Source organism: Dendrobates tinctorius, unplaced genomic scaffold, assembly GCF_039654945.1.
Source record: "Dendrobates tinctorius isolate UK_male_01 unplaced genomic scaffold, ASM3965494v1 ptg000011l, whole genome shotgun sequence".
In the NCBI taxonomy this organism is placed as follows: domain Eukaryota; kingdom Metazoa; phylum Chordata; class Amphibia; order Anura; family Dendrobatidae; genus Dendrobates; species Dendrobates tinctorius.
This window is the reverse complement of record NW_027361679.1, coordinates 53,662,017-53,675,482: the sequence shown is the minus strand read 5'-3', so window position 1 is coordinate 53,675,482 and position 13,466 is coordinate 53,662,017. Positions and strand designations below refer to the sequence as shown.

The following is a 13,466-nucleotide window of genomic DNA, read 5'->3' as shown; positions in this document are numbered from 1 at the left end:
CGGCAAGTCACATACATCTGAAGGAAGAGAGAGCTGTAATGAAATATGTTTGGAATGGAAAACAAGAAAAAAAAAATCCAAGTGGGATGAAATGGTGAAAAAAATAATGCAATTCTTCCATTGCTTGGGTTTTGCTTTACTTTTATAATTGGCTGTGGGAGCATTGTTTGAGACAGGCAACCATATTTTTATGCTGGTGAAACGGTGTCCAGGCTTGCTTTATGTGTGGTTATAGGTTATTCAGTTGGTACCATTTTGGGGCACGTATGATGCTTTTATTGTTTTACATTTCATTTTCTTAAGATGTTAGTCAAAACGCCGGAATTGGTGGTTTTCTTTTTTTCTTTGTGCCAATTATTGTACAGTTTAATTTTACATTTTTTAACTATTGAGCTTTTGCGGATGCAGTGATACCACATTTATTTTTCCAATTTCATTTTATTTTCTTTGCTTCTTAAAATTTTTAATTATTTATTTAAATTTTTTTTTAGTTTCTTTAGGGTACTTGAAAACTGCAACTGATTGCACTATATGCTGTTATTTCAGTATATAGCAAAAAAAGGTGGGCTTCATGGGAATACAAACATGGTAGTGACAGCAGCCTTTAGCAGGCCACCGGCTGTCATGTTACTTCATCGCCACCCTACCACCACATTATAGAGGGTCGAAAGCCAAATGAATGAAGTGACATGCAAAAGAACCATTGAAATGCCATTGTCAAAGATTGACAGTGCCATCTAAGTTGTTAAACAGCAAAGATGTGGTTGGTGCTAGCTGTATAATGCAGCCGACACCCACCATGTATGGAATGGGATCAGTTCACAAGTCTGCCCCATACTCCGATATCTGACATACACGTATGTCCTCTGTTAGGAAGAGGTTACCAAAAAAATATTATTTGGGTAGGAAGGATAAATTCACTAGTCAGTGTGCAGTCATTGTTTTGAACAGACCGTTCACAAAGACATTGTAGTCTTTGTAGTGGCATTTCTATAGACTGGTGAACTGCATAAAAGAACCATAGACATATCCTACTCCGTCCCAATTTGGAGGCAGTCACTCTGTTGTCTGTTTAAGGACCGGTTTCTAGAAGCAGATTGGGCAAGATCAAGCAAACCAAGCTTTCTGTGCCAAGATGTCCTACTGTACATTATGATAGCAGCCAAGCCGAAGTGGCCACCAGCATTGAAGAAACATTTAGGCTGACATGCACATGTGAATAAAGCCTAATTCTGTTCTTTTAATTAGCACACACTTCACTAAGGATACTATATGAAGCAGACAGCCTAAATTCACTCTTCTCCTCGTCCTATAGCCTTTAGCATTAGGCTTATCCCTCCACAAACCCAGGGAAGACATAGATGTTTTCTGTTATACTACTTGCAAGTCCTCAGCTAGGCCATGAATGGCATCAGTAATGTCCCCGTAATTTGCTAATATAAACCGGCCTTTCTTTGGATCCCATTGAAAAAAAGAAAAAGAAATATAAAGTCAGTAAATAAAAAAAAAAAAAAAAAAACTACTTAGAAAAATATTGATGGGAATTTATATATGCTAATGAACGGACAACCATGATTCCGCCACAATTTTTATCTGCCAAGCCCACAGACTGTACTGTTCTGCACCCATATGTAGATGGCACATACAGACATGTATAGAAAAAGAGCTTCATCAATTCTTGATGCCTTGGACCTTGATGTCCACAGCAAAATTTTAATTTCTGCAATGTAGGCAATGCCAAATATGTTTACACCGTATTGCATACGCTGCCACTAAAATGAAAAGAACAAAGATTCCATTTAAAGTGCTTTTCCCACAAACAAAATTCATCAGATCTTGGAATAAGAATAAGTTTCACTATTGGATGCGTCTAAAAAAAACAAAACAAACAAACAAAAAAAACGTTCCAGTGCTGAGATAATCTTATGTGTAATGGCCGTGTCTGACCGTACAGGGACATGGTCTGACCATACCACAGCTCCTGGGCAGGGGAAGACGCAGAGGGGTGAAGAGACTTCACGCGTCTGCTGTCTCACACTGATTGGAAGGAACCAGAGGCTCTGTCCTCCACCAATGTATCCATCGCTGCATCTTGAGGACAGGAGGCGGCAGACGAGGGCATTGTGTGGCCTCTGGCTACTGTTTTCATCCCTTCGGCTGTCTCAATCACGCTTTGTAAGATATCTTACCATAGAGCAGAACTGGGCAAAAGCCAGTAGCTTTTCTTTACCTCTGATATGAGCCATTGCTTTTGCTTCATCCCAATGTCAAGGTGCTGCGTTTCATCCAGGATTTCCTCCAAAGTCAGTGGATGTGTGTCACCACGCTGATGTCTTGTCTGTACAGAGTAAATGGACATTCATACATAAAAAGGAAGCAACCATCACATTTAACAATATGTCGAGGACAGTGAGACACCAAAACTGGACACACCGGCACACATCATCTTTATTTCACTATATTAAAAGTAACACCACGGCTAGTTAGATCCTACATGGATGCGGGAAGCTTTTATGGTCAGGAAACCTGCTGTCAGAAGAAGACAACATGACCGCAGCTGGAGGCACCATATGTGTTCTTAAAAAAAAGAGACCAATGAAGCTGAAGAGTAAAACATGGAAGGCGAGATGGGAAAAGGGCTGTCTATGTAATTATCCAGTTTGTTAAGGCTCTCATCTCAAGCGCACCATACATAATTCATACCAGGAGTGGATACAAAACTAAAAAGACTAAAAGAGTGATAAAGGATATGCCTAGCCATACGACAGAAGGCTGGCCACAGATGGAATGCAAGCCAGTAAGAAAGTGGACTGCTTCCAACTGGGACGATTATGGATATTGGAAAATATTATATAATTAATGGATGCACCTTCAAAATATTCAACCAAAGACAGAATGTTATCACTTAGGAAAACGCAAATCAGGTATCTGCCGCTACCTACTGGCATCAGTGACGGCACAGTCTGTGTATGTAGTAGCAGGACAATGACTGGTCTCTGCCCATCAATAAAGCTTATTCTGCTGTGGAGACCATCTCCCTAGTGAATAATTCACTAGATAAACAAACAACATTTTGGCCAATCCTTAGAAACAAATTCTGGTGCGGCTAGTCACCGTTCCAGATCTCCATATTCCCGTGGAGACCAATGTAGTCTCCCAGCATTAGAGGTAATAACTAATGGCATGTGTAAAGAGTACATGGTGGGTAGACAATCTGTTGGCTTTCTAAGTCACTCAGAAATAAACTACCGGTAGATAGGGTATATTAATATGCAGAATATAAACTAGTACAAGTACCTTCATATAGTTGACAATTTTGGCAAGAACGCCAAACTTATAGTTAGAAGACCCGGAAAGGCTCTTGAGGTTAAATGATCCATTACTTCCATCTGCAAAAAAAAGCATTAAGATTAGTCACCTGAAATACAATCTGGGAGAAGCATCCTCCACAAGAACTAGAACCTAGAATTGTTTGGACATACAGTTAGGTCCATATACATTTGGACAGAGACAACATTTTTCTAATTTTGGTTCTAGACATTATCACAATGAATTTTAAACAGAAAAATTCAGATGCAGCTGAAGTTCAGACTTTCAGCTTTCATTTGAGGGTATCCACATTAAAATTGGATGAAGGGTTTAGGAGTTTCAGCTCCATAACATGTGCCACCCTGTTTTTAAAGGGACCAAAAGTAATTGGACAGATTAAATAATTGTAAATAAAATGTTCATTTCTAGTACTTGGTTGAAAACCCTTTGTTGGCAATGACTGCCTGAAGTCTTGAACTCATGGACATCACCAGACACTGTGTTTCCTCCTTTTTGATGCTCTGCCAGGCCTTCACTGCGGTGGTTTTCAGTTGCTATTGGTTTGTGGGCCTTTCTGTCTGAAGTTTAGTCTTTAACAAGTGACATGCAGGCTCAATTGGGTTGAGATCAGGTGACTGACTTGGCCATTCAAGAATATTCCACTTCTTTGCTTTAATAAACTCCTGGGTTGCTTTGGCTTTATGTTTTCGGTCATTGTCCATCTGTAGTATGAAACGAGGACCAATCAGTTTGGCTGCATTTGGCTGGATCTGAGCACACAGTATGGCTCTGAATACCTCAGAATTCATTCGGCTGCTTCTGTCCTGTGTCACATCATCAATAAACACTAGTGACCCAGTGCCACTGGCAGCCATGCATGCCCAAGCCATCACACTGCCTCCGCCGTGTTTTACAGATGATGTGGTATGCTTTGGATCATGAGCTGTACCACGCCTTCCCCATACTTTTTTCTTTCCATCATTCTGGTAGAGGTTGATCTTGGTTTCATCTGTCCAAAGAATGTTCTTCCAGAACTGTGCTGGCTTTTTTAGATGTTTTTTAGCAAAGTCCAGTCTAGCCTTTTTATTCTTGATGCTTATGAGTGGCTTGCACTGTGCAGTGAACCCTCTCTATTTACTTTCATGCAGTCTTCTCTTTATGGTAGATTTGGATATTGATACGCCTACCTCCTGCAGAGTGTTGTTCACTTGGTTGGCTGTTGTGAAGGGGTTTCTCTTCACCATGGAGATTATTCTGTGATCATCCACCGTTGTATTCAGTGGGCACCCAGGTCTTTTTGCATTGATGAGTTCACCAGTGCTTTCTTGCTTTCTCAGGATGTCCCAAACTGTAGATTTTGCCACTCCTAATGTTGTAGCAATTTCTCGGATGGGTTTTTTCTGTTTTCGCAGCTTAAGGATGGCTTGTTTCACCTGCATGGAGGGCTCCTTTGACCACAGCAAAACCTTCCAAATGCAAGCACCACACCTCAAATCAACTCCAGGCCTTTTATCTGCTTAATTAAGAAAGACAGAACGAAGGGATTGCCCACACCTGTCCATGAAATAGCCTTGGAGTCAATTGTCCAATTAGTTTTGGTCCCTTTCAAAACAGGGTGGCACATGTTAAGCAACTGAAACTCCTAAACCCTTCATCCAATTTTAATGTGGATACCCTCAAATGAAAGCTGAAAGTCTGAACTTCAACTGCATCTGAATTGTTTTGTTTAAAATTCATTGTAGTAATGTCTAGAACCAAAATTAGAAAAATGTTGTCTGTCCAAATATATATGGACCTAACTGTATGCAGCTTATAAGCGCTTCATTTTACACAAATGTTCCTTCATCAAACCTTATGCTGTATTATTGAGGCGTTCTCGAGAAAACAAACAGCTACAAAGTTGTCTTGTCAGGATACTCGCGGTCCCTACATGGGACAGCTGAGGTCAGGAGAATCATGCCTGTACACAAGGGTCTGTGAATATATGGAGGTTTGAAAACCAGCCTAAGCTAAGAACGGAAGAGACACTGAGGTCCACATAGAAATAAGTATTTACAGAGGACCTTTCACTGTGGGGTTTTGCTTCTAGTTACGCTATCTCAACAGGCGATTTTCCATTTTTGCGCTTACATTTTTTCTCCTCCCAATCTTCCTAGAGCCAGAACCTTTTTTATTACACCACTGACAGCCATATGAGGGCTTGTTGAGGATCACGTCCCGTTGGCTAACAAGAATATTTATATACAGGAAAGAGCGGGGCAAGAACAAAAGAAAACCAAAGCCAGATTCGGGAGGATGCCAGCAACTACACCAAGGGAAAAAGTTACTTATGTCAAGTGACAGGTCCTCTGTGTGACCGAGGCCCAGCTACAATGGACAACACAGGTGCTGTTTCTGCTGAATAAAAATGTAAGATGATGAATCCTTCATGTAGAAATATTCACTATGAAAAAAGTCATGTTTTGTGCAAGATTTAAGGAGAAAGATCCCAAAATGAGTGTACAAATATCTACTGAGAGCCAGGGCTGTGGAGTCGGTAAGCCAAACCTGCGACTCAGACTCCTCAATTTCCCTTCCACCGACTCCACGACTCTAACTCCAACATATATTGCTTATATTTAAGTGAAAAATTTATAGTAGTACAATGTGAACATCAGAAATTTAGTCATTTTTATGATACAATAATCAAGATATTTAGATAGAACATAATATATATTTATTGGAATACAACTTTAGAACACAAAAAGCTAATAAATTGTAAATATGCAATATTTTGTACATGAGAAAGGGGGTTACATACAAAGTTATAGATATAGCTAACAGTAAACAAATTTACAATGACGGACTGGTACAGAGGGGACCCTGTCCTTGCGGACTTACATTCTACGGGCACTATGTAATACTGATTACATACATACACACAGATATATATAAAACAAACTGTAAAAAAGAGAATTAAAATAAAAAAAAAGTTATTCTCACCTTCCGACGGTCTCCTGTCTTCTTTCCACGAGCCGGGCCTCGCGTTCCCAGTAATGCTTTGCGGCTTAGATCGCTGATGACGTCACTCTCGCGAGAGCGAGAAAGAAGACTGACGTCATCAGCGGTCTAAGCCGCCAAGCATTACTGAGAACGCGAGGCCGGGCGCGTGGAAAGAAGACAGGAAGCTGTTGGAAGGTGAGAATAACTTTTTTTAAAATTTTTGTACAGGGCCGCGGCAGTGATTGGTCGCGGCTACAGGGCCGCGTTGCTGATTGATCGCGGACAGAGGGCCGCGACGCTGATTGGTCGCGGCTACACGGAAAGGGGGGTGAGGGGACCATGCATACCAGGATTGGGGGGTGAGGGGACCATGCATACCAGGATTGGGGGGTGAGGGGACCATGCATACCAGGATTGGGGGGTGAGGGGACCATGCATACCAAGAAAGGGGGGGTGAGGGGACCATGCATACCAGGATAGGGGGGTGAGGGGACCATGCATACCAGGATAGGGGGGGTGAGGGGACTATGCATACCAGGATAGGGGGGGTGAGGGGACCATGCATACCAGGATAGGGGGGGTGAGGGGACCATGCATACGAGGATAGGGGGGGTGAGGGGACCATGCATACCAGGATAGGGGGGGGTGAGGGGACCATGCATACCAGGATAGGGGGGGTGAGGGGACCATGCATACCAGGATTGGGGGGTGAGGGGACCATGCATACCAGGATTGGGGGGTGAGGGGACCATGCATACCAGGATTGGGGGGTGAGGGGACCATGCATACCAGGATTTGGGGGTGAGGGGACCATGCATACCAGGATTGGGGGGTGAGGGGACCATGCATACCAGGATTGGGGGGTGAGGGGACCATGCATACCAGGATTGGGGGGTGAGGAGACCATGCATACCAGGATTGGGGGGTGAGGAGACCATGCATACCAAGAAAGGGGGGTGAGGGGACCATGCATGCCAGGATGGGGGGGTGAGGGGACCATGCATACCAGGATAGGGGGGGTGAGGTGACCATGCATATCACGAAAGGGGGGTGAGGAGACCATGCCTACCACGAAAGGGGGGTGAGGTGACCATGCATACCACGAAAGGATGGTGAGGTGACCATGCATACCACGAAAGGGGGGTGAGGGGACCATGCATACCACGAAAGGGGGGTGAGGGGACCATGCGTATCAGGATTGGGGTGAGGGGACCATGCATACCCCAAAAGGGGGGGTAAGAGGACCATGCATACCAGGATTGGGGGGGTGAGGTGACCATACATACCAGGAAGGGGGGGGGTGACGGTGAGCATACATACCAGGATTGGGGTGTGAGAGGACCATGCATACCAAGAAAGGGGGGTGAGGGGACCATGCATATCCTGAAAGGGGGGTGAGGGGACCATGCATATCCTGAAAGGGGGGTAAGAGGACCATGCATACCAGGATAGGGGGGTGAGGGGACCATGCATACCAGGATAGGGGGGTGAGGGGACCATGCATATCAGGATTGGGGGTGAGGGGACCATGCATACCAGGATTGGGGGGTGAGTGGACCATGCACACCAGGACTGGGGGGGGTGAGGGGACCATGCATACCCCAAAAGGGGGTAAGAGGACCATGCATACCAGGATTGGGGGGTGAGGGGATCATGCATATCAGGAAAGGGGGGTGAGGGGATCATGCATATCAGGAAAGGGGGGTGAGGGGATCATGCATATCAGGAAAGGGGGGTGAGGGGACCATGCATACCAGGAAAGGGGGGGGGGGTGAGGATACAATGCATACCAGGAATGGGGGTGAGTGGACCATACATACCAGGAAAGGGGGGTGACGGTGAGCATACATACCAGGATTGGGGTGTGAGAGGACCATGCATACCAAGAAAGGGGGGTGAGAAGACCATGCATACCCCAAAAGGGGGGTAAGAGGACCATGCATACCAGGAAAGAGGGGTGAGAGGTCCATGCATACCAGGATAGGGGGTTGAGGGGCAGCATGCATATCAGGATTGAGGGTGAGAGAACCATACATATAAGGATTGGGGGTGAGAACCATACATATAAGGATTGGGGATGAGAACCATACATATCAGGATTGAGGGTGAGAGAACCATACATATAAGGATTGGGGATGAGAACCATACATATCAGGATTGGGGTGTGCATTATGGCATTAATATTGAATCTTCAAAAATAAACTGCATATATATTCTAGAACACCCGATGCTTTAGAATCGGACCACCATCTAGTGTGTATATACAGTGGGGAAAAAAAGTATTTAGTCAGTCAGCAATAGTGCAAGTTCCACCACTTAAAAAGATGAGAGGCGTCTGTAATTTACATCATAAGTAGACCTCAACTATGGGAGACAAACTGAGAAAAAAAAATCCAGAAAATCACATTGTCTGTTTTTTTTTTCATTTTATTTGCATATTATGGTGGAAAATAAGTATTTGGTCAGAAACAAGCAATCAAGATTTCTGGCTCTCACAGACCTGTAACTTCTTCTTTAAGAGTCTCCTCTTTCCTCCACTCATTACCTGTAGTAATGGCACCTGTTTAAACTTGTTATCAGTATTAAAAGACACCTGTGCACACCCTCAAACAGTCTGACTCCAAACTCCACTATGGTGAAGACCAAAGAGCTGTCAAAGGACACCAGAAACAAAATTGTAGCCCTGCACCAGGCTGGGAAGACTGAATCTGCAATAGCCAACCAGCTTGGAGTGAAGAAATCAACTGTGGGAGCAATAATTAGAAAATGGAAGACATACAAGACCACTGATAATCTCCCTCGATCTGGTGCTCCACGCAAAATCCCACCCCGTGGGGTCAGAATGATCACAAGAACGGTGAGCAAAAATCCCAGAACCACGTGGGGGGACCTAGTGAATGAACTGCAGAGAGCTGGGACCAATGTAACAAGGCCTACCATAAGTAACACACTACGCCACCATGGACTCAGATCCTGCAGTGCCAGACGTGTCCCACTGCTTAAGCCTGTACAGGTCCGGGCCCGTCTGAAGTTTGCTAGAGAGCATTTGGATGATCCAGAGGAGTTTTGGGAGAATGTCCTATGGTCTGATGAAACCAAACTGGAACTGTTTGGTAGAAACACAACTTGTCGTGTTTGGAGGAAAAAGAATACTGAGTTGCATCCATCAAACACCATACCTACTGTAAAGCATGGTGGTGGAAACATCATGCTTTGGGGCTGTTTCTCTGCAAAGGGGCCAGGACGACTGATCCGGGTACATGAAAGAATGAATGGGGCCATGTATCGTGAGATTTTGAGTGCAAACCTCCTTCCATCAGCAAGGGCATTGAAGATGAAAAGTGGCTGGGTCTTTCAACATGACAATGATCCAAAGCACACCGCCAGGGCAACGAAGGAGTGGCTTCGTAAGAAGCATTTCAAGGTCCTGGAGTGGCCTAGCCAGTCTCCAGATCTCAACCCTATAGAAAACCTTTGGAGGGAGTTGAAAGTCCGTGTTGCCAAGCGAAAAGCCAAAAACATCACTGCTCTAGAGGAGATCTGCATGGAGGAATGGGCCAACATACCAACAACAGTGTGTGGCAACCTTGTGAAGACTTACAGAAAACGTTTGACCTCTGTCATTGCCAACAAAGGATATATCACAAAGTATTGAGATGAAATTTTGTTTCTGACCAAATACTTATTTTCCACCATAATATGCAAATAAAATGAAAAAAAAAACAGACAATGTGATTTTCTGGATTTTTTTTCTCAGTTTGTCTCCCATAGTTGAGGTCTACCTATGATGTAAATTACAGACGCCTCTCATCTTTTTAAGTGGTGGAACTTGCACTATTGCTGACTGACTAAATACTTTTTTTCCCCACTGTATATATATATCTATCTATATATATATCTCTATCTATCTATCTATCTATATTATATATATATACACAGTGGGGAAAAAAAGTATTTAGTCAGTCAGCAATAGTGCAAGTTCCACCACTTAAAAAGATGAGAGGCGTCTGTAATTTACATCATAGGTAGACCTCAACTATGGGAGACAAACTGAGAAAAAAAAATCCAGAAAATCACATTGTCTGTTTTTTTTTTCATTTTATTTGCATATTATGGTGGAAAATAAGTATTTGGTCATAAACAAGCAATCAAGATTTCTGGCTCTCACAGACCTGTAACTTCTTCTTTAAGAGTCTCCTCTTTCCTCCACTCATTACCTGTAGTAATGGCACCTGTTTAAACTTGTTATCAGTATAAAAAGACACCTGTGCACACCCTCAAACAGTCTGACTCCAAACTCCACTATGGTGAAGACCAAAGAGCTGTCAAAGGACACCAGAAACAAAATTGTAGCCCTGCACCAGGCTGGGAAGACTGAATCTGCAATAGCCAACCAGCTTGGAGTGAAGAAATCAACTGTGGGAGCAATAATTAGAAAATGGAAGACATACAAGACCACTGATAATCTCCCTCGATCTGGTGCTCCACGCAAAATTCCACCCCGTGGGGTCAGAATGATCACAAGAACGGTGAGCAAAAATCCCAGAACCACGCGGGGGGATCTAGTGAATGAACTGCAGAGAGCTGGGACCAATGTAACAAGGCCTACCATAAGTAACACACTACGCCACCATGGACTCAGATCCTGCAGTGCCAGACGTGTCCCACTGCTTAAGCCTGTACATGTCCGGGCCCGTCTGAAGTTTGCTAGAGAGCATTTGGATGATCCAGAGGAGTTTTGGGAGAATGTCCTATGGTCTGATGAAACCAAACTGGAACTGTTTGGTAGAAACACAACTTGTCGTGTTTGGAGGAAAAAGAATACTGAGTTGCATCCATCAAACACCATACCTACTGTAAAGCATGGTGGTGGAAACATCATGCTTTGGGGCTGTTTCTCTGCAAAGGGGCCAGGACGACTGATCCGGGTACATGAAAGAATGAATGGGGCTATGTATCGTGAGATTTTGAGTGCAAACCTCCTTCCATCAGCAAGGGCATTGAAGATGAAACGTGGCTGGGTCTTTCAACATGACAATGATCCAAAGCACACCGCCAGGGCAACGAAGGAGTGGCTTCGTAAGAAGCATTTCAAGGTCCTGGAGTGGCCTAGCCAGTCTCCAGATCTCAACCCTATAGAAAACCTTTGGAGGGAGTTGAAAGTCCGTGTTGCCAAGCGAAAAGCCAAAAACATCACTGCTCTAGAGGAGATCTGCGTGGAGGAATGGGCCAACATACCAACAACAGTGTGTGGCAACCTTGTGAAGACTTACAGAAAACGTTTGACCTCTGTCATTGCCAACAAAGGATATATCACAAAGTATTGAGATGAAATTTTGTTTCTGACCAAATACTTATTTTCCACCATAATATGCAAATAAAATGAAAAAAAAACAGACAATGTGATTTTCTGGATTTTTTTTTCTCAGTTTGTCTCCCATAGTTGAGGTCTACCTATGATGTAAATTACAGACGCCTCTCATCTTTTTAAGTGGTGGAACTTGCACTATTGCTGACTGACTAAATACTTTTTTTCCCCACTATATCTCTCTATGTAATAAACTATGTAAGTTGCAAAAAACAGTTTTCAACAAAAACATACTGAACAACATTTGTGCAGTCTATGAATTTGTTCTAAGGAATAGAATTGCCTCCATCAGATCCTCCTTCATAGATGACCTCAAATCTGACCTAATAATTTTAAGGCCAGAGAACAACCTCTCTACACTAACTTATGTTGGAGGCAAAGCCGTAACAACATTAACCACATGGGCAACATCTCTAATAATTTCCGGGTATAAAGGAATTGCCTCATGCACAGTCAGTTTTGATGAACGGTTGAATTTTTCTATTTCTTTGAGAGCAAGTGAAACATTTTGCTAAAATATGGTCAATCTGCTTGCTATAGGAGACGGAGTGAAGTCATTTTCCTTGCGGCAACCCTTTGCCTGCTCCATGTTATCCAAATACTTGTCAAAGTCAAACTCCTCATCTGATGAGGATGAAGATATGGCAGCAGTAGCACTGTCAGGACCCAAGTCCTCTTGCGCCTGGCAGTCCTCCTGTAGGCCACTCATCCTAACTGCTACCTCGGTCAGAGCTTTTTTTTTCTTTAGTAACCTGTTGATCATCAAGCAGTATACGATGACTTGGGTCAACATAAACAGCTGCCAGAAAATTTTTTATTTTCCAATAGCTGTGTCTCTCTCCGTTTAATTGAAACAGAAATGCAATCTGTGATTAAACCTTCTCTTTGGGACAGGCAAAATAGCAAGTTCTTTCACTCCCATATGAACATGCCAGGAGTTAAATCCTCGGCTTGTAATTTTTTAGTCACGGTAAATGGGTGATTAAGCAATTCCTTCAATTCAGCCACCTGTGTCCATTGACCTTCATTTAGGGTTACCTGAGGGTTCGCCATATCTGTAAGAAACCGTTTTAGTTCAAGCAATCGCTCAATCGTTAAATAAGTGCTGCCCCACCGAGTGGCTTGATCGACAATTGCTCCTTTCCCAGCACGTCTCTTCAAGATGGAATCAATTTTAGGGGTTCAGGCAGCAATAACCAATTTCCTCACTTTTCCAATCAGATTTCCAGCATGTCCCTCTTGTAGACTATCTCTTATTGCCAGCTGCAGCGTGCACAACTTTCTCCAGCTCGGGGCCCAGGAATCAGATCCTGTGCAGGGCAGGCACCCCTCCCCCTCCTCTCTCTGGTGAAGACGGCAGAAGACAGAGGAGGGGAGATTGCCCCCTGCAGTCTGGAGCCGGTGCAGGACGGGAGCACTGCAGCATACGAGTTTTGATAGGTGCCCCCCCGCCCCTCGCTGGCTACGGCCATGATTCACACATAGCGTTTTTGCGGATCTGTTTTTTGCAGTAAAATGCAGTGACTCTGGGCATGACAGCAAAGTCAATGGGTTTCAAGATAAGACATTCAGACACATTGTTTTGTGAGGATCCTTTTTTGGGCTGAATGAGCATGTCAGTTTGTGTGACGTTTTTCTAATCTGCTTTTGCTATAGAAAACATTATCTATGAGCTCAAAAACCTTTCAGTTAATGCGGTTTTTTAAAAAGCTGATCTGCTTTTGCAGCTGAAAAACGTATCCTCAAAAAAACGCAGCAAAAACGCTGTGTGTGAATGTAGCCTTAGGTCAGGAACAGCCATTAATAG

At 43.7% G+C, this 13,466-nt stretch overlaps 1 protein-coding gene across 1 annotated transcript in view; it reads right to left on the bottom strand.

The window, feature by feature from the left end:
- The window catches only part of GTF2E2 (general transcription factor IIE subunit 2), a 92,364-nt gene that overhangs the window by 25,741 nt on the left and 53,157 nt on the right, over positions 1-13,466 (bottom strand). The window contains exons 3-4 of the mRNA XM_073542406.1: positions 3,298-3,389; positions 2,231-2,338 (exon numbers count right to left, since the gene is read on the bottom strand). Of these exons, the coding sequence (XP_073398507.1) occupies positions 2,231-2,338; positions 3,298-3,389 (200 nt within the window). The remainder of the gene's footprint in view (positions 1-2,230; positions 2,339-3,297; positions 3,390-13,466) is intronic.